Here is a 25,000-nt window from a genome sequence, read left to right as displayed (position 1 = left end):
ACAATACGTAAACAAGAGTCAGAATCTGACCAGACATTTGAGCGACAGTTTTTACACTGGCTTCTGCCTGGACCTCGGCACAGTATTACAACACAAATAATGCTACAGGACAGGGTAAATTAAATGTAAATTATCCATATTATGTTTTAATGGCCACTTAAAGCTTTTATTTGCAGATTTTATCTAAATGTCATTTAAATAAAGCAGATTGAAAAAAAAAAATAAAGAGCCAGAGAAAGAGACAGAGGAGCAGGTGCTGAGTGGCTGCCATCCACAATGCTGTTGATCAGTGAGAAGTGTGTGTGTGAAAGAGAGAGAGAGTGTGCTGATTACACAGGAAGACGAGAAAGAGGAGAATTTCTGGGTCAAGAGATGACACACACTTTCTTTCAGTCTCACACACACACACAGACAGATTTGTCATGCAGTTATAAACAGTAAGGACAAGTCTGTCTGAGAGAAGAATAAACTCTGTCAATTGACTAACTCTGTAAATTGTAATATTCCAGCCTGTATTAGAGGGATTTCTGCAATTTCAGTTTGTCGTTTTCAATTACAGTCGCAGTCTGAAAAAACACCTCCGCAGAGAAGCAGGAGACAAAAGGAGGAGGTGCAATGTGAAGCAGGAAGTCCAGTGTGAAGGTTTAGCAGACACACAGACACACACACAGCAGGACTTTAGATCTCTAAGAGCAGATTTAGCAGAATGCTACGTGCTACATGAGGGATAATCCTTCATTGTAAAGTTTGTCCTGGTGATAAAATGTAAATGGTTCATCCTCAGGCGAGCAGGAATGTGATCAAAAATATGACCTTTAGATCTTATATTTCCTGTGCATTCATGGGAAACGCTGTAAAATCATCAGAAATCATCCTCTCCGGGGTGCAGGCATTCTCCCAGTGGATATCTGTCGTTTTGTTGTTGATGATCGCTGTCATTTTGGATTTTCTTACTATTTACCACTGATCCTTATTAATCTGAAGAGTTTCTGGTCCCTGACAGAGGAAGAGTTGACAGTTTTTACACATGCCTTCAAAATGTACAATGGAAACTAAAGCAAACTGGATTGGAGTCATTACAGAAAACTGGGGCTGTTTTCTCAAAACATGAGAAAAAGGTCTCATATCATCATGAGCTATTAGTGTTTTGTGACTCTGGATCATATTCTGACATCACACTGGTCTTGTAAGTGTAAGACCTTCATTAGGAGACAAGAACTCTTTCATTTTGTGAATGTAATGCATTTCTGCAGATGTAATATACAGCACATTGGATACTGTAAACAAATGGGAAGGGAGTCTACACTGGTCTACCCTACACACACACACACACACACACACACACACACACACACACACACACACACACACACACACACACACACACACACACCCAGTGGAACATTCTTCATACTGTACAGTCTCTCCTCTGTGCAAACTGAACACTTGACAGAAAGCACCTGCTGTAGCAACGTCAACACACACACATGCACACACACACACACACACACACACACACACACACACACACACACACACACACACACAGACCCCAGTGTTGAGGTTGGACTTCCATGGGAGGAAAAGTACAGCAACATTTTCCAGTGGCGTGATACGTATGTATTTTTTTCCCCGTGTAATGAACTGAGTAAGAGAAGGCAGACTCTTCTGTCAGGTGAAACGTCACTGAGAATGAAACAGAGTGAAGTGAAAGGAGGATGAACGGAGGACAAAGATGGAGGCGCTGGGAGTCATCTGGAAAAATGTTTCTGAGCCTTTGGATGATCTGTTAAAGCCAAATGAAAAAGAAACAAGAATTGATTTCATCTTTTGTCCTGTGACCTTTATACCTTGATACAAGTGAGACATTCAAAACAAATTCATAAATTTGTTTAAACCATTTGGGCCTGTAGGCAGACAAATATGGCAGTTTTACTTACATGCTAATTTGCCACTCCAGAGAAAAACAATTCTAATTTATATACATCGTATTAACATTTTTCTTTCCAAATTCTGATTACTGTTTGGTTTAGTTTTCTAAAATAAGTTACTGAAATTAAAATGAAATTGATTGAAATGAATTACATGGTGGCAGTAGTTTGTCATGTTTGTATATGATTTTCTTCAATAGCTAATTTTGAGGCTTCATTCAGGACATTTGAAATAGTAGTTTCAGAGAAAAAAAACTGTCAAAGTCCACCTACTCGCCTCCTGATGAGCTTTCAGCTGACCTCCAAGTCCAAAAGACACTCAAGTGGACATTCAGGACTTTTGTAAGTATTGTCCAACAATTAAAAATGTAGATTATTTAAAATATATAAGCATGCCAAAAAGAAGTTCTGTTCTTTTTTAATTTTAACTACATTTCATATGTGTATAACATTTAGCAGTATGAGGTGTATTCATTTGCTTTTCCTTCCAGTTGGTCCTCCAAACTCCTCTTTGTCATTCAGCCCGGGACTCAAAACCATGCTGAATTAACCGATTACCAAGGTCATTAAAGTTTATTTATCTAATTATCTTCATGAACGCGAGGCTGCACATAAAATGTGCAATGATCATAACCTCTTGTCCTCATAAATAACCATATCACACAGCTTCTGAATACAAACAGTGAGGGCGGACGGCACTGAAACATTACCACACTACGGCTGTATATTAAACTGGCAAAAGACAGGCTTTTTTGCTTTAACGCCTCATTATGAAGTAAATGTTGATTGCGTAATGTAATGTAGAATAATGATGGCATCAGTATTTAGACGGGTTCCCAATAAGTCTCTCTTTCACTGTGTGCATGAATAAACTCTTGTCTCCTAATTTTTTCTTCCACTCCCACCTCCACCCTGACACTAACCCCTGCTGTAGCTCCGTGTTTGCATGAAGCAATACTGAAAATTAGGACAGTTTCCCTTTACCTTCAGTGAACATGCTTCTTTTTTCTCTCTTACTTCCATGGTCGTGCTGATCACTTCTTCATTGAAATTTGGAAACAAATGCATTGTGAGTTTTTAGTGGTTTCTGGGCTCGGAGGAAAACTGAAAGTGATCCGCTTGTGACAGCAGCGCCAGCAGTAATACCACTTTGAAACACTAGGGGGTGTTGACAAGTCGTCTGTTTGCATTTTAACACGGAGTGCTGTAATTCATTCTTCTGGAATACGTACGTTGAGGAGAAACACAACAGCTCACACTTATCAAATTGATGGTACTTATATGTGAAGAAAACCTGAATGTTTTTCTCAAAGCTCTTGTTATTTTCTGGATATTTGTGGACGTTTGCTTCACGATGAACACCGGCTGAAGGTCAGAGTATACATATCTCTTTGTTTAGCGTTACATCACTGAATTCATTAGCAGCACAACAATCTAATTAGAACAAAAAAGTGACTTAATAAACATCCGATACCACACTGCTCGCTGTGTAACAAACAAATTAAATCAGTTTCCTAAATGCAAAGCGACAGGTCATTTCAGCCTGCTCTTCGTTTCCCGCCTGTTTCCACCAGGTATTATGCTACATGGCCACAAGTATCACCTGTGCATTACAGCCATATGGGATAACTGAACTGCTATAACAGTTTTCAATCAGGTGACAGTTCATGTTTTACTACTACTACTACTACAACTCCTCATAATAATAAAAAATATTGTTGTGGAGGTAAATGGGCGACAGTAGATTTCCATCAGCTCACAGGAGTAAATTTAGTGACTGAGAATAGAAAGGAGATGGCGAGTATTAAGAGGCATTAGTATGTTTTTCAGCAAAGAGATGGAGATTATGATCCATTTCACTTCCTGTAACACTGCTTAATGGAGAGACTCTTCTCTCCCGTAACCTTTCCCCTCGTTTTAGAGCCGCCCTGCAAGCTAAGCTGGGACGCGGTAAAATAACTAGCGTGACTTGAACACATCATCAGAGGCAGCAGGACACACTGACAACAATTCTACAAAGTCGACTTCTTGTTTTCTCTTCTTTGTTTGGAGGGACATTTTGTGCATTTCTATTGTGAAATGGTTTGACTTTTATTTATTTATCTTATTTCGCTTAAAAGTTATATAATGACTGACAAATAATTTGAGCATTAAGAAAATAACTGCATTTCTAAAAAAAATCTACTTCTGCATTAATTATTAGTATTAATTATTAGTTTATGTATTTGAGTATGAGTATGATGCATCCATGTCTATGTATATGTCTCCCGCCCCCTCTCTCTCTCCCCTGCATCAGTCTACCACCTGTTTTCCCAGAGTTATGACCTCAGCCTGCAGGCGTCTCTGTCTAACACTGCCAAACTACATACAGCTGTGTGTGTGTGTGTGTGTGTGTGTGTGTGTGTGGAAAAGAGAGTGGCAGAGGGACACACACACACACAAAGAAAAAAGAGACATAGAGAGAGAATAAGTACACCAGGACACGAAAATGAAAACAACAGCGACCGAAAGTAATTGTAATACACATAAAATGCATCAATATGAGAGAAAACGTGTGTGTGTGTTTGTGTGAGAGAGAGAGAGACAGAGAGAGAGAGCGAGCATACAAATGCAGCAGAAGAGAGAGAGAAAGTTATATCTGGAAGGGAGTGAATGAAAAAAAATAGAGAAGAAACAAGAGGTGAGAATACAGAGAGAATACAAACATAAAGAACGCAAACATCGGTGAAGAAGGTAGAAGAAGGTACAAGATAGTTAGAGAAAAGAGAGAGTGGAAAAAGGAAAGCAGAAGAAGAAGTAGAGTGGGACTGGAAAAACAAAACAAAAAAATGAAGAACAATAAAAATGACAAAAAAGAGAGGAAGGAAAAAGAAACAGTCGTGAAAGAAAGGAAAAAGTTGGTGGGAAATGATGATGAGAAAGAGAAAGAACGAAGAAAGAGAGAGGGAAAGACTGGGAGAGTGACATCTAAAACTAGAAAGGAGAGAGAGAACGTATGCTCGAGAGGAACAGAAAAAATGTCTCAGTGCAAACACAAAGGCTTAATTCTCCAGATGACATCACTCCTTCCTCTCATTTTATTATTTCTATTTTCCGCTCATTTCGTTTTTGGCAATTTCTATTGAGTCGCTTTCTTGTTTTTTATTTGGTTCAAACTTCCTGTTTACACTGTACAAACACACACACACATATAATGCGTGTGTTACTGTGTGTAGTACTGAAAAACTGATGCACTTGTCTTATTCATAAGGCAGGGTGTGTATGTTGTGTGTGTAATTACAGGGTTTACTCATAGCGGGGGAGCTAAGTGTGCTGAACCATGCCATGAACAGTGTGAGTGTTTTTTAAGCTGTTTACCTTACGTGTTGGATGTGTGCTGGTCACAAACCGCAGAAGAGCCTGTCGCCTGCAGCCCTTCTCGGCTCTTTCTGTTTGCCCCCCCCCCCGAAGAACAGCACCACTAATGACGCTCTGCTAACTTGGTGACAAGCACATCCCAACAGCAGGAAAGGTTTGGTTTTGGCTCAGCACTCCTCTAATACAGCTGAGAGCGATCAGCAAACAGTAAAATAAGACTGAGTGAAAACAGGACTTCAGAGATTCAGGTAGAAGCAACAGGAGACCTGAGAGTTGGACACAGAGACACTTTTAAAAACCGAGCTTTGTCTCTTTGTCGCGGACACATACGGCTGAGAGGAGGAGGAGGCGGCCGCTGGTTGGCCGTGGTCGGCTCTGGCACCAGACAGGACCACCTCAGCACAGCTCAGCGTGGCGATCCCCTGCTGTGAGGCTGCAGTGGAAATGCATGTCACCGGGGTTCGGCTTGGCATGGCACGGCTCACCCTGGCCCATGGAAAAATCCCATTATATATAGAGCCGCTATGTTTTCAGTCTTAATGAGCCCGTTTTTTTTAACAGCATTTTTATTAAGGCCCGTGGCGGTGAGGACGTGGTGCTCTACCAGGTGAGCTACTGGGGCACCCCATGAGCCTGCTTTCTATCAGCCAATAATCCAGAGCCTGAATAAACACACACACACACAGATCCTAATGACAGCACAGGCAGCAATTAATGAGCTTCTGAGTGTGAGTGGTTTTACAGAGTCCATAAGTAAACACAGTTTTTCGGCACATATCCTTCACTTGACTTTATTCTCTTTTTCTGCTGGTCGCATATAAAGAAAATAAATAAAAGAAATCAATCTGGGATAAATCCAAGATTAAACTGAAAAGCAGCGTGTAAAACGTGTTTTCTCAGGCTAAACCGCACGTTACTTCATAAAACTAAGTGCCAAATGTGTCTCTGCGGATGTCCAAAGAGCGGGGAAGTGTTTGAATGGAACTGAAAAATCGTTTGCAAGCATTTTTCTTGAATTTTAAGCCTTTTCTTCGCCACAAACTTGAAATATCTCATGATGATTCATCTTAACACGCAACTTTAATATTTCACTTCAATTTACTGTTCTCTCACACTCTCATCAAATTTACTGCAAAGTCAAAAATCCAATCAGTCTGAGGTGTTTTCTTCACCATATCTACTTTCAAATCACTCTTTAAATCGATCATGTCTTTTCTTTCCTTCCTTTCAATAAAAAGTAGATATGGCTTATCAATCTACTCAAATTTAACCACATTGTTAAAAGTGAAACAAAACTTATTTCTCTAGACTTTCACTGAAATACCGTAATTTTGTAAAGTTGAACACTTGTATGTTGCTTCTTTCCTCTAAAAGTCTGATATGTTTAAGTTTCTGAATGGTTTTTCTTCTTTCTTCACTTGAATTAGTTGTCAGAAGTATTTTTGACCACCTGGACAACAATAAACAAGCTGAACATCCGACACACACTTGACATATTACCACCTTGTACAGTCGATGCGGCTAAAATGTCAGCGACCAGACGCAGACCGACATTATCGTCCCACTGAGTCGTGTTTGTGTCCACCTCCAATATTTACCGCCCCTCTTGCTGTGATTTAGTCGCCACTAACTTCCAGAAACATTCCTGGCTCTTTGGCTGCTGGATGTTCCACTTTCTTCACCGGCGCTCTCTGACTGCGTCTCTCTGCCAGCTGCTTCTGAGAAGGTACTGAACAGTGGGTCTGATCACAGCTTGTTTCCTGCAAACAGCTGCCTGCTGCTGCTGGAGACAACACCCGAACAGTAAAACTATGAGCTGAAAGCTTGACACTGCGCTGCTGGGCTGAGGATCGGTGGGATCGGACCGCTGGCGTTGCATTTCATTCGCCGTTCAAGAACGAAGAGGCAGGAAGTGCAGCAAAAAATGCAGACAAAGGTAGAGGGACATGTGCAAACCTCCAGGAGAGAGAGACAGACAGAGAGACAGCTGGACAGATATGCGTGAGAAGAAGATAATCTCTGTGGGAGCCGGCCAGCTCACACATGGGCGAGCACACACACACACACACACACACACACACACACACACACACACACACACACACACACCCCTCTACCACAGGTGCTCTCCATTTAGAAAACAACACTTCAAAGTAAATACTCTAACAAAGACCAGAGCGAGAGAGGGACAAAGCTCCTGAACTACTGTAGTGAGAACGGCCTGGAACTGCTACAAGCGCCCCCTAGAGGCCGCGGCGTTCATTACAGCCACAATACAAAACCGCTGAGACGGAGCAAAAGTCACCACGTCCCTTCAGAAACCTGACGGACGACGCCACAGAGAGCGAGGTGTTGACGAGGTTGTGACGGCGTGCAGGCTGTCTTGTGTGTTAGTTTGCATGAACATCTGGTGTGTGTGTGTGTGTGTGTGTGTGTGTGTGTGTGTGTGTGTGTGTGAATGTGAATTTGCACAAACGTTGAGCACAAATAAACAAAGTAGGTCTGACTGAACATGTCCAGGCATCTGAATGTGTTTATGCTGGCTTGTGTTTTATAATGCTCCCTCTCTCTCTCTCTCTGTCTCTCTCTGTGTCTCTCGCCCTCCTACATCTCCTTATGTCACACAGCTGTTTGGTTCTTTATGTTTATTGTTTCAAGTTGAAAAAAAGCCCAAATTAAATATGGAAAACATTACTGCTGTCTTACTTCATATTTTCAATTCAGCCTCCCCTCCTCGTTTTCTCTCTTCTTCTCTTTTATGTCCTCTGCTCCTCCTTTTTCACATTATCTGCTTTGACCTCTGTCCATATAATACAGTACTTCTGTCTGGTCTTATGTGTGGCTGCACACTTTCTTTCTTCACCAAGTGATCCATTAAAATTGACAAATACAATGAAAGCAAAAAAAAGAGGAAGAAAAAAAGAAGTGTAACTGGTTAGTTTCAGTGAACATTTCCCAGCTGTGTGAAGACATAAGTCATGTCTCATTTGCCAGTTTAAATAAATCCAACTGCAAAAAGCGCAGTTCAAGAAAATCAGATCTTCCATCTTTAAATGTGATTAAATCTTTTTCTTTCCTCAAGATAAACAATCTCATCAGGCAACATATTCAAGATGATTCTGTTTTTTCAAAGTAACCGACCTTGAGTCCCCTTTCGAAGATATCTTCCAGCTATAGGCGTCCTGGTGAAGGCACTGTTTTGTTCTTGCTTGTTGTCTGATACCAGCAGAATATTCTGAATGGGACTGAGTGCTTTTAACAGACTTCAGATGTTTAGTAAATCTATGCTTGTTCATGCAGCATAAAATGTGCATGGATTTATTTTTAAACTAGCCACATTAACGCCGACACATTCAGTGGGATTAACAGGAATTCTGTGCTGCTCCTCCCACCCTCACCCTCCACACTACAGTATAATAACATGCTCTGAGGTCCTACCATGAGGGAGTGTCTGTTGGCCGACAGCAGTCCTGTCCCGTACCCGCTTCCCAGAGCGCCCATAGCGCCGTTGTGCGTGTGTGCGGCGCCGATGAGGTTGTGCATGTCACCGTGCCCGCTGGCCATACCCGTTGACGGCCCCACCGCATGGCTCCGCAGTACATGGATGGCATCATCCAAACGCTCCAGACGGTCCTCGATGCGACTTTGCTGCAAAACGAAGGGACACAGAAAGATGAGAAACCGTCTCAAGCCTTTCTTCTTATCTTTGTCTGTAATCTGAAGCCGCTCTTACTCTCAAAATTCATTATGCAGTTTATGAGTGATTCCTGTGTCTTTGCCTGCGTTAAATACCAGGCAAGTCAGTAATACAGAGGATAGGAGGTGGAGGAAATTACCGCAGGTTCATGTGAACGTGAGTATATTTTTCTTATTGTCTATAAATCCCATGAAAAGACCAAACCCAACAATGACGTGATCCCAACATGCATTGTGTGCGTTTCAAAGCCTGATATATCTCCTTCCTCTGTGCCATAGCGCTCCATTGTTGTCCAAAAACCATTAAAAACCCATCAGTGAGCCGCACTGTTGCATGGGCTCACATGTTCCTTCATTATAATGAACACACACACTGTAGCTTGTTTTGACTCAATCCCACACACACTACTCTGCTCCTGGAAAAACTCACTCGAGCGCCAGCTGTGCTTTTGCGTGCTGCTGAAAATAGTCCCCGGCAAATGCGCGAATTCCTCCTGTTAGAGAAACCTTTGCTAAAAACTACAATGTCCAGTTTTATTATGAAACTAATGACTCCCAAAATGACATACTGTATATCACCACTGGAGGTGGACAATCGTCATACAGGACCCTCGTCCTTACGCTGTTGATGTTGTGAAACACTCACAGTTTGCTTAGGTTTAGGCACAATTAATAATATGCTTGCAAACCTAACTGTTTTTGTGGTGAGGACGGGCTCTGACAGACAGACTAGAATATTGTCCTTCAAGGTCTTTTCACAGAATTTGTTGACAACAAGAAAAATATTGGCAGCATGATCTTTTAATGTCAGTAAGACAGAGTAAGACAAAGTTTGAGTTCAAATGCATTTCAAAAAACAAACAAACAACCCCCCAACCCCCCCCAATGTAATCTGCTATCTGCAACATGTACATTGGAGAAGGTGGGAATGTGGAAGGATTAATGTGTGCATACCAGAGAGTGCAGTGGAGCCTCATAGTTTGGCGATGACGCTCCCTGTCCGCCGTTCCTCGACCAGACAGCTGAACTGGCAGCTAGGAGAGAGGAGACAAGGAGACATCATCAGGAGAGGAGACAGTAGGAGCAAGAGGATGCCGGTGGGAGGTTAAAGGATGCATGGATTCAGAGAACAGGGAGATATGAGCGGGAGATATGGGAGTTGTAAAAATAGTTTGGCTCACGCTGCCGTCACTTCAGCTGTCTGTCTGTTCTGTGTGCTCAGTGCATGCTGGGATAGGCTGCAGCCCCCCCGCGACCTGCACAGGTTAAGTGCGTACAGAAACTAGATGGAGGTCTGCGCGTGGATCCGAGCCAAAGCCTCCTCTCCTTTCATGCGTCAAAGAAAGAAACCACTCGAGCTACGGCGCCAAACGCCAGACAAAACGCCTTCGCACACGAGGAGTCTCTCATCGCATCCACTCGCGGCGCTCGGACATAATAAACACGGAGATGGGGAAGGAAGACAAAAACAAACCAGCTCATAACTCATAGCAGAAATGCTAATTTTCATTTTTTGTTTTCGAGAAGGCGCGAGCGGTTGATTAGCATGAGCCCTCTGCAGAATAAACAGGCTTTGTGTCTCTGTTCTTTTCTGCTTTTGTGTCCGTGGTCGCTCTGAAGGGTCGTATCTGAATCGACAGGTCTCATTAGCTGGTAGACAGAGGGGAGACAGCGACTCGTGTGAATTTCCATTAATGCGATGCTCTGAGTGACGACGGCCCGGTACATGCAGGCCTCTGGAGAGCTTCAGATGTGAAACAAGCTTACAGGTGATTTTCCTTTGGCTCGACGAGGTTTCAAGCTCATTTTTCAACCCATGTTTGAAAAAGAGGAAATCACAGCAACATCTTGTTAGAGCTTCAGTTCACACGGCGCTTGAATTGGAAAAAGAAGGTGCCAGTGCTTTAAAAAAAAGCAGCTGCGTCCACATACAGCCATTGTGTGCCAGACATTTTTTACGCTTTTGAAAAAAGAGCTGCCATGTTTTTCCAAGTTTGAAAAATCACAAGCCCAGTGAGCCGTGCTTTCATCCAATCAGGTGAAGGAAGTGTTCATGTTGATGTCTGCCATGTGGATGCAGCACCAAGTTTGCAACCAATCGCTTCTTTTTCCTTCTTTTCTTCCCTCTTGTTTCCACAGATTTCTTTCCTCATGCCTCCATCTTATCCCTCAGTTTTATCGTCCTTCCTCCTCTTCTCTCATGTTTTCTTTCTCCATGTCTTTCTTCTTTTCTGTTCTTAGCTTTTTTATCATCCTTCCTTCTCAATTACTTGTGTTTCTCCTATTTTCACCTCCTTTCCCTCCTCTTCTCTCCTCGTTTCCTCTCCTTTCCTTACTCGTCTTCTTTTCCTATTCCTCCATTCCTGTTCTCCTCGTACCTCCACTCTGCCCTCGCCACTGATCTCTCCCTTGTAACTCCGATCTCATCTCATTAGCTTGTGTTTCTCTTTTTTATTGTCTTCCTATTTTGTCTCACAGTCTTTTCTCTCCCCTCTCTTTTATTCATATTACATGCTCATTTCCATATGTTAATTAATGAATAATCACCTGGGTACATTCATGTGCAAATACAAATATATGTATTAAATGGAAGGCTAAATTATTCGGAGTCCAACACTGTAAAACACCCTCGCAGAATTAGCCTTGGATATCAATTTGCATGTAGTTTGCTCTAATAGGCTTCATTTCTAATTTGTAAAAAGTGGAGTAACTCTGACACAATGATAAACACCAATTACGGTTTAGCAGGCAATATCCCAGGCAGCTATAATGATGAGGAGGAGGAGTAGGAAGAGGGGAGGGGGCTCGTGTTTGCAGAGCCGGTAGGTTTGTGAGCGATTTGTCGAAGTGGTGCTCGTAATTAAAGCTATCAGTCACGAGGCGCGGCACAGAAATATCAAACGGTGTGTGTAGCGGCGACAATTAGAGACAAATTTGACACAACTATTATTAGGAAAAGTCATTTTTCACTTTAAGGAGCAGGGAGAGTTTACAGCATCAGCAAGGAGGAGGAGTAATTGGTGGAAATAGGAGGGGGGGGGGGGTATGGAGAGGAGACACAGCTATTGTAAATATGTTGCTATGGTCTTATTTTACGCTTGAAATGCAGAATCTCCTGGAAATGATTAAACAAAAACGTTCTGCTTTAGTTAAATGTGTTTTTAGTTTCATGTTTGTTTCTCCCATTTCTTACTCTTCTTTTTCCCAGAGCTTCAAAAAAGTCTCAAGTCCTTTGAAACAAGTCCAAGTCAGGTCTCTTATCTTGCCATTTTGTAAGTCCAGGTCAGGTCATAAGTCATTTGAAACAAGTCTAAGTCAAGTCTCAAGTCATCTGAAAAAGTTCAAGTCAAGTCTCGAGTCAGTTTTAACACGTCTAAGTCAAGTCTGAAACCAGCTCGAGTCAAATGTCGGGTCATTTGAAAGAAGGTTAGTCTCAAGCTATTTCAAAAAGGGCAAAGTCAGAAGTGATTCAGATGATTTATGACTCCAGTCCAAGTCTGCTTTGATCTTTCCATCTGTGGCTGCTCAGTCTGCGATGATGCCGGTGTGTTGCGATTGGAGGATGAGTGTCATGTGCTACCTGTGAGGGAGGGTGGAGAACCGACTGGGGTGGAGGGATTGGAGGAGAAGCTGTTGTTCGTGTGGTCTGGAGAGTAGATCTGAAAAAATAAAAACACGAGATCGAGACAAGCACGCAGAGCTGTGACAAACAAAGATCATCGCTTTAAAAATGTATAAAAACTCTGACAAGGACTTGAATGGAGACAGAATGAAGTCACAGAAATGCTAAAATCATTTTGCTTTAATAAAACACTGAACAGGTCTCTCACATCTGCGTGTGTGTGTGTTGCACTTACGGATGCGAGTGCTTTCCCTAAGGCGTCTCCTGTCTGAGAGCTGCTGGCTGCTGAGCTCTGTGCTCGGTTAGCTGTGACACACACACACACACACACACACACACACACACACACACACAGGGGGAAACTTCTTGTAAATAAGGATGTTGTAATGTCATTTTTTCTATCTATTCCTGCACCATCAGTCCATCCGTTCTACACTGTGGCAACACATATTGGTTAACACTGATCCACGCACTGTGCCACGGTTTGTTCTTTATTACACTGCAGGAAATAAAGCGAGGAGGAGAAGTGGAAGCTCCCACTGTCGTTCTTCATGCATTTGCATGCTGTTAAATGGACAGTCAGTTAACACATTAATTCAAAAGACATCATTGTGTTATGGACTCCTGCGTGACATCGGACTGCAGACCATGATGCATCTCTTTTGTAGAGCAGTTTCTACTTCGGCAGAACATCTGGTGTGGCACAGCTAATATGTCCTCTGTTTGGGACTCTTCATTCCATCAGAGGTCAGCTCTGTCAAGGCGTCATCTAAGTGGAGCAAATTCTTGTGTCAGACCTCACCGAAGCCGAACACACATGAATCCACAGCGTTTCCATTGAAATAACTTGATGTTGCTCCAAAGTGGTCACAAGAATTAGAGGCAGATACTGAACATTTACATTAACATACATTTATTCACATTTTAACTGACTGACAGCATGTGTTTGTGTTTGTGTGTGTGTGTGTTATTGTCTGCATGTGTGCAAATGCTGGATTTCAATACAACTAAATCTGTTTCACACACTTGAAGAGCACAGAGCCCAGGGAGGAAGGAAGTGACCTCACAGGACCAGATGAGCCCCCCCCCCCCCACCTCCCAAACACACACACACACACACACACACCCACGCACACACACCCACACACCGAAGCACAGCGACTCTGACATGCTCACAGCTCATCTCTCTTGATAGCAGATCCCAGATGGAAAGTTTACGCTCTCACACACAAGTTAGACATGTGCACGGCAAACACACACAGCACAGCAAAAACACATCCTTTCATGGCAAATGAATCCATTACAGAAATTGGCAGGAGTGGACTTCTTTAAGCTGTTAGAGAGAGGGAGAGAGAGAGAGAGGGTGAGAGAGAGAGAGAGAGAGAGACAGGAAGCAGCATATGTTTTGGGGTTAAAGCCTCATGTCTCACTCACGCCATACCACTGGCCTAGTAAACCATCCAAGGGATTACTCTTACACACACACACACACACACACGCACACACACAAACACACACGCGCGTATCCATACTTGATGCATAATTTAGAACATGTGCAGGAGAAATCTTTTTCATAAATGAGAGCTTATAGCCACAAAGGAGGAGAGCATTCAGGAGATGAAACTGATTTTTCTGCTTTTCCGCCCGTGTCCGTCACCTCTCCAGAGAGAAACATCTAGGAATTCTATTTTGCATGACACGTATGTAGAGTCATGAAATCAGCTATTTCATTTTTGATGGATTTACTCTCATTTTCTCTACTTCTTCACATACCTCTCATATCCCCCAGACTTAAAATGTCCATTTACCTCTGCCCGGCAGCTCCTTCACTGTGTCCCAGTTCCGCTGTGTAGCTTTCATGGCGCACCGTTTTTGCAGTTAGTATATAAGAAATCAATGCACTTTAAAATTTGTATTAGGAAATGATGCGATATGTGCGCTGACAGCCAAACTTTGCGGAGCTAAAGAAATCTTCTTAAAAGACTGAATGTGTCTTCTTCATGAAGCTGTCTCATCACCATCCACAGTTTGTGGAAACAGCGCAATAATAAATCAAGTGGGGTTTTTTTGTATGTGTGATGTTTTTTAGAAAGTGAATAAGGACATGTTACAACTTCCTCCCAGCATCACCTCTTCCGACCACTTTTTCAACAAAGTATAGACAGCTTGCTACGAGGTATGAGAGTTGGTTTGGTCACATTAAAGTCAACTTAAACACAAGAAGTGAACTACAATAACAATGAACGCCAACCAGTGTGGAGCACACTGATCATGCGGACGCTGCAGGCGGTTTGAGAAGTACCTATGGACATTTTCGTACGTTCTCTGTGAACACTGCTTGTTATTAACATCAACTGACATCAGCCCACGGTGACCACAGCTGCAGTTTGCACTCACTTGTTTACTCGTGCAAAATGAGACTGAGGCAGAGAAATGCCTTTAAACACTGTGCGTTCGTGCTCGGGCAGTTCATGTGTGCACACATGAAGACTCATCTTGTGTTTACACTCGTCTGCTCTGGCTCGTGTGTGTGTGTGTGTGTGTGCGTGTGTGTGTGTGTGTGTGATATCGTTGTGGAATGTTGGAAATGTCTTCCCATGAAAACAAACTTTCAATCTGTTTCTTATTGCTGTCCTATTTGTTCTATGGGACTCAAAGCAAGGGGTCCATATGGCATGCTGTGTGTGTGTGTGTGTGTGTGTGTGTGTGTGTGTGTGAGTGTGTGTGTGTGCATCAGTGGTGTCAAGGTTGAACCGTTGTATTCTGTGTCTGACCGCCTGCCTTGTCCCCTGAAACTGAAGTATAGTTTTTAAGTGGTTTAAATCATCACAGCAGGGACAGTTCTAACCGGTTATGAGGCGGTAAATTAAAATGCGGCTTAGCTGACATTGTCTTCTGACTGCAAAGGACTGCTAATGTTGTCTAACTGCCGGTCGATCATCTGTGGATTTTTCCAAAGTCGAAACACAAACACAAGTCGAGTCAGAGGTCGAGTCAGCGCAGTCTCAAAGTCAAGTCCATGTCAGCAGTCAAGTCCAAGTCAAGTCCTCATTATTATGACTACAGTCTGACTCAGGTCCAAGTTTGAAGTCTTGAGTCTACAGCTCTGAGACACATACCACAAAAAATGATTTCTAGCATTCACCTTGACATGAACCCATGACCTCCAATCAGTGATCTCCTGCTACCGACAGGTTAATGAGTGACTGCAGCCATGCTAGCAGCTCTTTGAGGCTGGACATGCTAATGTCAACATGCTAACATGCTAACAGAGACATCTTCAGTCTGGACCAAAGTGGTGGACCGAGTAACTGAAGGCTGAAGATAGAATAAAAAAAAAACACAGTTTGTAAAAAGCAGTAATCTCTGCTTTGCTCCTCAATACAGTTTGATTTTCCATATTCTTTTGTTTTCAGGGGGAGAATTTTCCACCTGCGTGCATGTCAGGCTCATTAGAGGGACAAGCTGAGCATCAGTGAAAAAAACAAAAACAACCAATAATTTATTTTCTGTCCAATCAGATGAAACAAACTTTCTTCATTTTAAGTCTGCATGAGCATCATTAAACTTGGGATGTCGTAAGCTAAAAGGATGCTTTTCTTCTTGGCTTAATTAATGACATCAGCTAATGTCATCAGCTACACCCCCGACTGATTGACAGCAGATGACACTGCGATGACGGATGACATCAGCACTACATGTGACTTGTCATAGCGATGGCGGAGCTGCGTGCCTTTAAAAAAGCAACCGCCCCATTTCTGGATACGCTCTCCTGCGAGACACACAAACGAACACAGGCGCCTTACCCATGATGCTGTCTGTGCCGTTGGTGGGGGCCGTGCAAGAGGCGGTGCTGTAGTGATTGGCCCCGCCCCCGCTCCCTCCTCCTCGGTGGAAACTGGACATGGGAGGAAGGCTGGAGGTGATGTCTGCAGACGAGTGCGAGGGGTAGCTCTGCGTAGAGACGGACAGAGGGAAATGAAAAAGAACAAAGCAAAGCAGGAAAGATCACATGAGAACAGAATAAAATTCAAATTGTCGGCAAATGACTCAACATTTCCTGGTGTTGTCATTTTGTCTAACAAGGACTGAGTTTAAGCTGCCTTCAAAGACAACCAATGTCTGAATTACCTTGTTCTTTAATCATTATGTAAGAGTATTTTCAGGGCTCAGGACTCATCCCAGCACTTTCTGATCATCTCATGGTCTTGAAAGCTTCATTAAAAGGAAGTAAGCAAGTCTGCGAGTTTCTACATTTAATCTGCGCAGCGACTTCCTGAAAGAAACCGTGCACGGGACCGACGGCTCTGCTCACCAGTCTGTCGTGAGGGTGAATCCCGCAGTAGGAGGAGCTCTGGGCGGGGCCGTGGGCCGAGTTCCCGCCGCCTAGCATGCTGCCGTGGTAACCCTGCTGGCTCATACTGCTACTGCTGCTGCTCCAGGGATCGCCACTGTGGTGACCGTCTGATGGGTAGACGCACAGGGACAGGGAGGGAGAGAGGTGTGCGTGATGTGCTGCGTGCTGGTTGGGGATCAGCTTCATCTTTGTGCAGGTTTCTCCCCGCTGTCAAAGCTTCCTGTGACTCACTCAGTGCGTCTACATACAGTTTACCAATCTGACCCACTTTCTGCAGCAACCTGATTCCAGAAAACTTTCATGTAAATGGGACACCTGGTTTTCTTCCTCAGGTTTAAGAATATCCTGGTTAACACAGATTTGTGCTGCACAAGCTGATGTCTGGGACCATTTGTACCTTTATCCATGTCTGCAAAGGGATTTTGGGAGTGTGTGTATTTAATGAAATAAATAAAATGCAATCTCCGAACCCATCAGCTATTGTCTGGTGAGGATTTAGCTTTTTCTGATCTTTTTAATTCTTTTATCATTCTGCAGATATACAGATGAGCAGAAACGTCTTCGGAAAGTGTCTCAAGTTGCTGATCGTACTGTGAGCAATGACCAACGCATGAAAGAGGAAGTCTTGGCTCACATATGAATTATGTGTTATCCAGATATCTGCTCGACACACCAGAAGCCCCAAAACAAACTGTCACCAAAAAAATAGCTGATAGGTTCAAAGATTGAGGGGAAACAGATCAAACTTGCACAAAAGTGCAATAAACACTCAGGGGTGTTCTGGTAGAGAAAATACAATGGCCTCAGAGGAGGAGACGTCTCAACTTTTTATACCTCTGAACACCTTTTTGCTGCTCATGTTGTGGGGACATACATCTGTTTACATAGTCACATTGTGGGGACTAGACCTCCAGGTTTAGGCTAAGGTTAGGGTTAGGCTAAGTTTCCAGGAAATTAATGAAAGTCGATGTAATGTCCTGTGAAGTGATGGAAATGTGACTGTGTGTGTATGTGTGTGTGTGTGTGTTTGTGAGTACCTGGCATGAAGAATGAGCTTGGGAAGCCAGAGCTGGGAGGTTTGGAGGAGGGATAACCCGGGGAGTCCCTGTTGTAGTCGGCTGTACTGGCAGACGGAGCGTACACCTGCAACACAAACACAGAGAAGCAGAACGTCGTTCAGAAGGCTGATCAAAATGCAACTTTGTGTCATCAAAAGCTCAGAGCTGAACACAACCTGCCAAAAGCGTCTATTCCCTCACTTTCCTCAGCAGGACCGAGCGTCAGGCGGACATCGTTTCCACCAGGCTTTAACAGGCGACTGACACGACTCTCCTTAACTCAGACATCAACAGCAACCTTCCTGCGCCGCACTGGAGGAACACGCCGGCCGCTGAGCTGCCACTGGTCTTTGACTCTCAGACAGGAAACACTACGGCTGCTGTTTTGGGGACTTTGTCTAACTTCCATCAGGTCAATCATTTTTTTGAATAATACAAAGACATGGCTGCAATTCCTCACAGTGCATTCTCCATATGACTCATCAGACTTGTTTTGTAAGAGCTAGACAACTTAAACGTATGTTATTACATAAAAACAATTCAAAATATGCTTAGAAATTATTTGATATTCATATTATTTTACATTTTGTAAAATGATGTATTTTTTAAACTTAAAATATTTTCAAAATAAGCTTATGAGCACATTTTGAACATTTAACATTTTTAATTGAGTTTAATAAATTATCTTTATATATACTGTAACTTTTTGGCTTATTCTTTTTAAAGCTATTAAAATTAAGCTTTTTTATGAATAGTTTCCTAATCGTTCTTACGTTTTTTATTTTCCAAAAATAAGATCATTTTTAAACTTTCCTACACTTTTTTAAAACAAACAACTTAAACATATAGAAATATTATATATGTGTGTGTGTGCGTTTGTGTGTAAAGTTCCAAAAATATAGAAACTTTTTAAGCTCACTTTCTTTTTAAAAAGCATAGATATAGAAATGATCATACACACACACACACACTAAGGCCAATTTTAAAATTTTAAAGTCATTACAAAAATGAAATTAAAACCTTTGCTGTTTTGTAAAAAACATTAAGTGTACTGTGTGCTGAAGCTGTGCTTCACTAAACATAAGTGCTATTATGCTAACACTAAACATAAGTGCTTGTGGCAAACGCATCGATTTCATTTACATCCACCACTGCAATGACTTTGACTAATGCCTAATAATGCAGCTCTTCACATATACAGCTCCAGCACATACGTAGTCAACCCCAGACTGGTTTGATGACTATAAGAGGAACAAAGCGGTGATTTCCCGAGTGACTCCTCTCAGAGGAGCTGCAGCAGTCATGCAGCAAACATGCAGCAAAATGTGAGAGTGCAAGCAGAACCAGCAGCCTGTCATCACTCAGAACAGGTGACGTTCTTCCTCAGCAGCGCAGCGGCTGCATGAGAACACAATGCCTGTGTTTGGTCATGCCTTCGACTGGGGGTCCCCACAGCATGCCTTTGTGTGTGTGTGTGTGTGTGTGTGTGCATAGCGTGCGAACACTCAGCCATGATGCTAGCTCGCGCCGCATGACGCAATCCCTAGAACAGCTGTTGAAAGCACTCTTCTCTCTCTCTGTCTCCCCCACTGATTCACATCAAAATGAAAAGCTCGCTACACCTAATCTACCTCGATCCTCTAAAAAAGACATGGGCTGCTTTGTTAACTTTAGAGTATTTGCATATGGATGGAACACAGATGTGATAAAACACAGACAGAAGAAACAAAAGAAAAAGATGAAGAAGAAAAAAAAAACACTTGGGGGCATTATAAAAAAGCATCATCTCACTTCCCACACTCCCTGAGAGGAATTATTAAAAACAGAAAACAGCCTAAAACAGTTTCTGTCAAACAAAAACCTCCTGACTTTGTTCAGATCACTAAAAGCTTGCTGCTTTGCTGAAGCTTTCGGCTTTAAAGTGAGAGGGTAAAAACTGGGCACTGATTCTTTGCTGTGCTGTCCTGTACTCTTAAAGGTCAAAGATGACCAGGACACGACGTGACCACACAGACAACCCGAGCGGGAATCTGACAGACTGGCAGTCATACCTTTTCCCTGCGGCAAATAGCCAGGTGTGAACATGGTTGGAGCGAGAAGAGATAGAAGGCGACAAATAGTGACTACATTCAGTTCCACAGTAGCATGTGGTCTTTCCTTCAGTGAGCACCCTATTGTGGGACCAATTTTATTCTCACTGTATGAGTTACCCCTTTGGACATGTCATTCAGCGACACATCTCGTTTCGCTGTTACGCTGATGATACACAGTTATACCTCTCATTTAAACCACAAGAAGTGGACAGTCCAACCGTTCAGCTTTCCTGTTTATCCATGGTTAACGACTGGATGGCAGCTAACTTCCTACAATTCAATAGCAGTAAAACAGAGGTTTTGAGCTTTGGTCCAGACCATCACAAAGGACAGAGACACTCTTTGTGTAGTTCACTTGACGCCAATGTTAGGTCAGTGGTAAAGGGGTAACTTTTGATAGCAACTTATCAAGCTGGTTTTTATCTCCAGGATAAGCAAAAAAGTCATTTATGCTTTGATATCATCACACCTGGACTACTAAAACTCTCTTCTTACCTATTTAAACTAGTTTATCCCAAACTCTGCAGCCAGAGTATTGACAGAATCTGGGAGTTCCTGTCATATCACTCAAATGTTAGCATCACTGAACTGGTTGCAGATTCCGTTTACAATACTAAAATTTCATTAACTGCTTACAAGGCCATCCATGGTCTGGCTCCAGATTATATCAGAGGACTTTGTAAGATCTGCTGATCAAAACCTTTTAGTTGTTGCAGCGTCCAGACAGAGAACCGAGCTCCTTTCGCTCAGAGTGAGATCGGCAGACTCCACCGCAGCTTTTAAATGCCTCCTTAAAACTCACTTTTACAAGATGGCCTCCACTTAACAATGTTCTCCTTTTTCATTATCGCATCACTATCATATTTCCTCCTTACACTACTATTTCACTGTTTTATTTGAACTTTGTCATTACATATTTAGGTTGTGCTTGTTTTAGCGCCAACACGTTTGTATTTTTATACGCACTTCCATATGCTTTGCACTTTTTTCTGTTTAAAATTTAAGGGTTTCTTATTTTATTGACATTCTATCTGCTTTCTACGAGCTCATTATATACATATCTGCCTCATGAGATCATCCTTTTATTTGCATCTGTGGTTTGAGGTTAATTCCTTTACTTAAATTTCACCTGCTCCATTGCTTATTTCTTTAATCACCATTTGACTTTTTTATATATGAACTTAACTCTTGTATTTTGAATTTCCATCTGTTTATGTATGGGTTTAGTGCCGCTTGATATATGTGCCCGCATGTTCCTAATTTTTGTATGTCATACAGGGGGGCTTATATGGGTTTCTCTTTTTTTTCTGTAAATCCTTTAATCTGGATGGTACTTTGTGCTTAAGCTTGAAAAGTGCTACATAAATGAAATTCTTAATATTATCATTAGAGTGCAGCCAGTCTTTATGTTTTAAAAGAACAGTAGTTTGGCATATATTAGCCTCTTTACTTCCATTCATGTTCACTTCACTTTGCAGAATAGTCTGATATTGATGCTGGCTATAGGGTTGCTAGGCTGCTGTGACTTTTGAATTTGAATGTATTTTTTCTGTATCCTTAGAAATCCTGTAGTTTCCACATATTTCTGTATGCTAGAATTGCATTGAAACCTAATGGAATACAAACTTCAAACAAAGTAATCTGTGCTTAACCATCACCATGTAATGATAGTGGCACAGACACATTAATGCAGACTTGCAGCGATGTGCAGTGTGATAGACTGCACAAGTCAGGTAAGTCTCAACAAGTTTCAGCCACATGTTCCGTATGTTCACGTGTTCTGTTTAGTTACTTCTGGAAACTAAAAGCTGTGTTCTGAAGCACAGCCCTGTGTTGACTGAGTTCACTTCCTGAAACAACTGGTCTACACAGCGATACCAAGAATCAGGATGTCTGAGCAGCAAGAACACTGGGAACTGTGGGAATGAAAGGCTGGGGTCAGGAAATGACACACACAGCCACCCGCCCGTCAACCCACACACACAAACTCGCAGACACACAAATGTAAATACACAGATGTAAGGTGCTAAGAGAAGCTAATCAGCTGGGAGAGGTTCCCATAATGCACCTTGCGTGAGTTTTAAGGATCCAAATAGTTCAGTTTCACACACACACACACACACACACATGCACACACAGAGACAGCGTCTGTTAATGTCATCAGAGCTAAACTAAAATCCCCTCAAACTTCCTCCTCCTCCTCCTTTTCCCCTCTGAGAACAGAGTTTGTGCTCTGATGATAAAACCACATTTATTGACCCAAAGCCTGTACAAGAAAATGCATACACACACACACACACACACACACACACACACACACATGCTTGTGTTGTTCCTGTTGAAAATATTTAGATTTATATCTCATATTGTACAGGCATATTTTCCCACTGAATGTGTTGTCGACTGGTGACGAAAGGCTGTGATTTGTGTCTGTGTGTGTGTGTGTGTGTGTGCGTGTGTTTATGTAAGTGTGTCTGTGCAACTTTGTGTGTGTGTTGCAGACAGACAGAAACAGGTGCAGAGTGTGTTTAAATCTGAGGAATGTGGAGAGACACAATAACAACCTCACTTCCTGCAGTCTGCGAAGCACGCATGCAGACACACACAAAAACACACACACACACACACACACACACACACAGCAGTATCAGGATTCCCACAGTTAGCGAGCAGACCTCGAGCCAATCAGAGAAACCCTCGACAGTGTTGTCACTTCACTGACAACTGGCAAACCACAAACCAGAGACAAGTAATGTGAACCACGATAGAAACCATGTCAATCAATAACCTTCATATGCAGCTATATTTCTAGGACATGTCGAGTTGGGTTTTCCAACATTGTTCACTTGCTACAGTCAAACAGTGACTGTGTGAATACGATTTTTCTAGAATTGGTTGAAAATATTCAGATTTTTACTACAATAGAAACAGAACAGAAACTAGTCGAACCAGGTGTGAACTACATTCTGTGCCCTGATATGAAATATGACCAGACACACCAGATCCCTGTCCAACAACAGAAACCAATCTGACCAGATGAGTAAAAGTTTGATCTGAACCACACAGAAACAGAACATAAAGCGCCATACGACTTCTCCGTGTCACAACAGAAACACAATGGAACCAGTGGAGTACATACGAGCCGCACTGAAGCCAGATCAGTTGTCTGTGCAATGATATTCATGCTAGAAATGAGTGCCTTTGTAGAATAAACTGACTGGAAATCTGTTGAAGCAGTTCATAAACCTACGATCTACATCACACGGAACAATAGAAACCTGTTCTTTTCTTTGTACCACAACAGAAACCACTTCAAACCACAGCAGGTACGTACTATTGTTCTTGCCCCCCAATAAGAACCGGATATAAACCAGCAGAGGCAGCTCCTCACAATATCATTACAAACTGTTACTTTATCACAATAGAACCTGAAGTGGAACCAATCAAATGAATCCACTTGGCAACAATCGGGTCTTATTTAAAAAAACATTTGCACTCATGTTAAATTATGACATGTATTGCAGATATAGAGCAGAAACCACTCAAACCAGTTCTCCAACCAGTGAAAACAACAGAAACCAGGAGAAACAGTTCTGTAAAGCATTTATTGGATTACAACAGAAACCTAATAGAAAGCAGTAGAACCAATTCCAATTCCCCTTTAGAACAAACCATTTGGAGCTGCTGGTTTCCAGAACAACAACAGGTACTCCTAATGGAAACCAGCGGAGCCTGTTTGGTGAAAGGATCATCTGCAGCACAGTAGAAACTCGATAGAATCCAGTAGAAGCAGTTGTGTAACCTCCCGCTGCGTCGTGGTGTTTGACGGACCGAGTGAATCTTCACAGAACACAAAACATCACAGATTTCATCAAAGCCTCGCTCTGCGTGGCCCTCGGCAACACGACGAGAAAATAAAGACGCATTCCAGTGAAAACTGATTCCTCATGGAGCTGACAAAACACACACACACACACACACACACACACACACACACAGCGTATTCAGAGCGACCAGCTGTGTGACTCACTGACCTGAACCACAGGTACAAACACAACAGAAACAGCAGCTGAACTTTAATTAGAGAAAGAAAATGAGTAGAAGTCTGCACATGTACTGATAGCTCCCAATGCCCTGAACTGAACAGAGCCACATTCTGACCGGACCCTGCCTCCCTCTTCACTTTGTGCTCTGATCTCACACCTGTAAGTGGTTTCTGGAAGTCTGCTCTCTGCACTCCAAAAGCGAGTATCATGAGGAATAAGTAGTGAAAAGAGGCTAATCATTCAGCCATTTAGTCTGAAAGATGTCAAAAATACCGACAAGACTCTTCAAACAACTTGTTCAGTCTGATCAGCAGTCGCCCAAAGCCCAAAGAGTTGAATTTACACCGAATTTCCAAGCAAACCGTCATCGTAGAGAATCCAGGCACGAGGTAAATGAACAAGCAACAATAAGAGGGAAAAATGCTGCATCATGACTGTGGAGGCTTATGTTGTCGAGTCAAGGCAACATTTAAAAAAAAAAAAAAGGAGAGAGAGAGAAGAGAAAAGAAACAAAGAGACTTTATTTTCGCCGCAGTGTTTCAGCTCTAACTTGTTGACAGCGATGGAAAGGCTGCTGGGCCCTGAAGGGTTCTGTCAGGAGGAGACTGGAGAGAGAATGGAAAAACAATAAATGGAACAAAAGGAAAGGCTAAAAGCTGGATGCAGATGAAACGGCAGCGAACGGAAACAAACGAGAGAAAAATGGAGTGAGAGCAAAGAGAGGAAGAAAAGAAGAGGAGGGCTTTTCCTCTTTGTTTAGTGTTTGATGCTCCTTCTCGCCGTTATTGTCTCCAAATGTGGGGAGCATCTGTTCGGCCTCTCTGTCTCGCCTCCTCCTTC

General features: G+C 42.5%; 1 protein-coding gene across 10 annotated transcripts in view; it reads right to left on the bottom strand.

Moving 5' to 3' along the window:
• The window catches only part of LOC121623541 (transcription factor 4-like), a 205,765-nt gene that overhangs the window by 14,142 nt on the left and 166,623 nt on the right, over window positions 1-25,000 (bottom strand). For all 10 annotated transcript variants that reach the window (XM_041960846.1, XM_041960848.1, XM_041960844.1 and 7 more), the window contains 7 exons: window positions 18,001-18,106; window positions 16,922-17,070; window positions 16,413-16,560; window positions 12,842-12,912; window positions 12,565-12,643; window positions 9,939-10,018; window positions 8,727-8,936 (listed from right to left, as the gene is read on the bottom strand). In XM_041960846.1, coding sequence (XP_041816780.1) covers window positions 8,727-8,936; window positions 9,939-10,018; window positions 12,565-12,643; window positions 12,842-12,912; window positions 16,413-16,560; window positions 16,922-17,070; window positions 18,001-18,106 — 843 coding nt within the window. The remainder of the gene's footprint in view (window positions 1-8,726; window positions 8,937-9,938; window positions 10,019-12,564; window positions 12,644-12,841; window positions 12,913-16,412; window positions 16,561-16,921; window positions 17,071-18,000; window positions 18,107-25,000) is intronic.

This window comes from Chelmon rostratus, chromosome 19, assembly GCF_017976325.1.
Source record: "Chelmon rostratus isolate fCheRos1 chromosome 19, fCheRos1.pri, whole genome shotgun sequence".
Lineage (NCBI taxonomy): Eukaryota > Metazoa > Chordata > Actinopteri > Chaetodontiformes > Chaetodontidae > Chelmon > Chelmon rostratus.
Note: the sequence above shows the minus strand (reverse complement) of the source record. Positions and strands in the feature narration are given on the sequence as shown.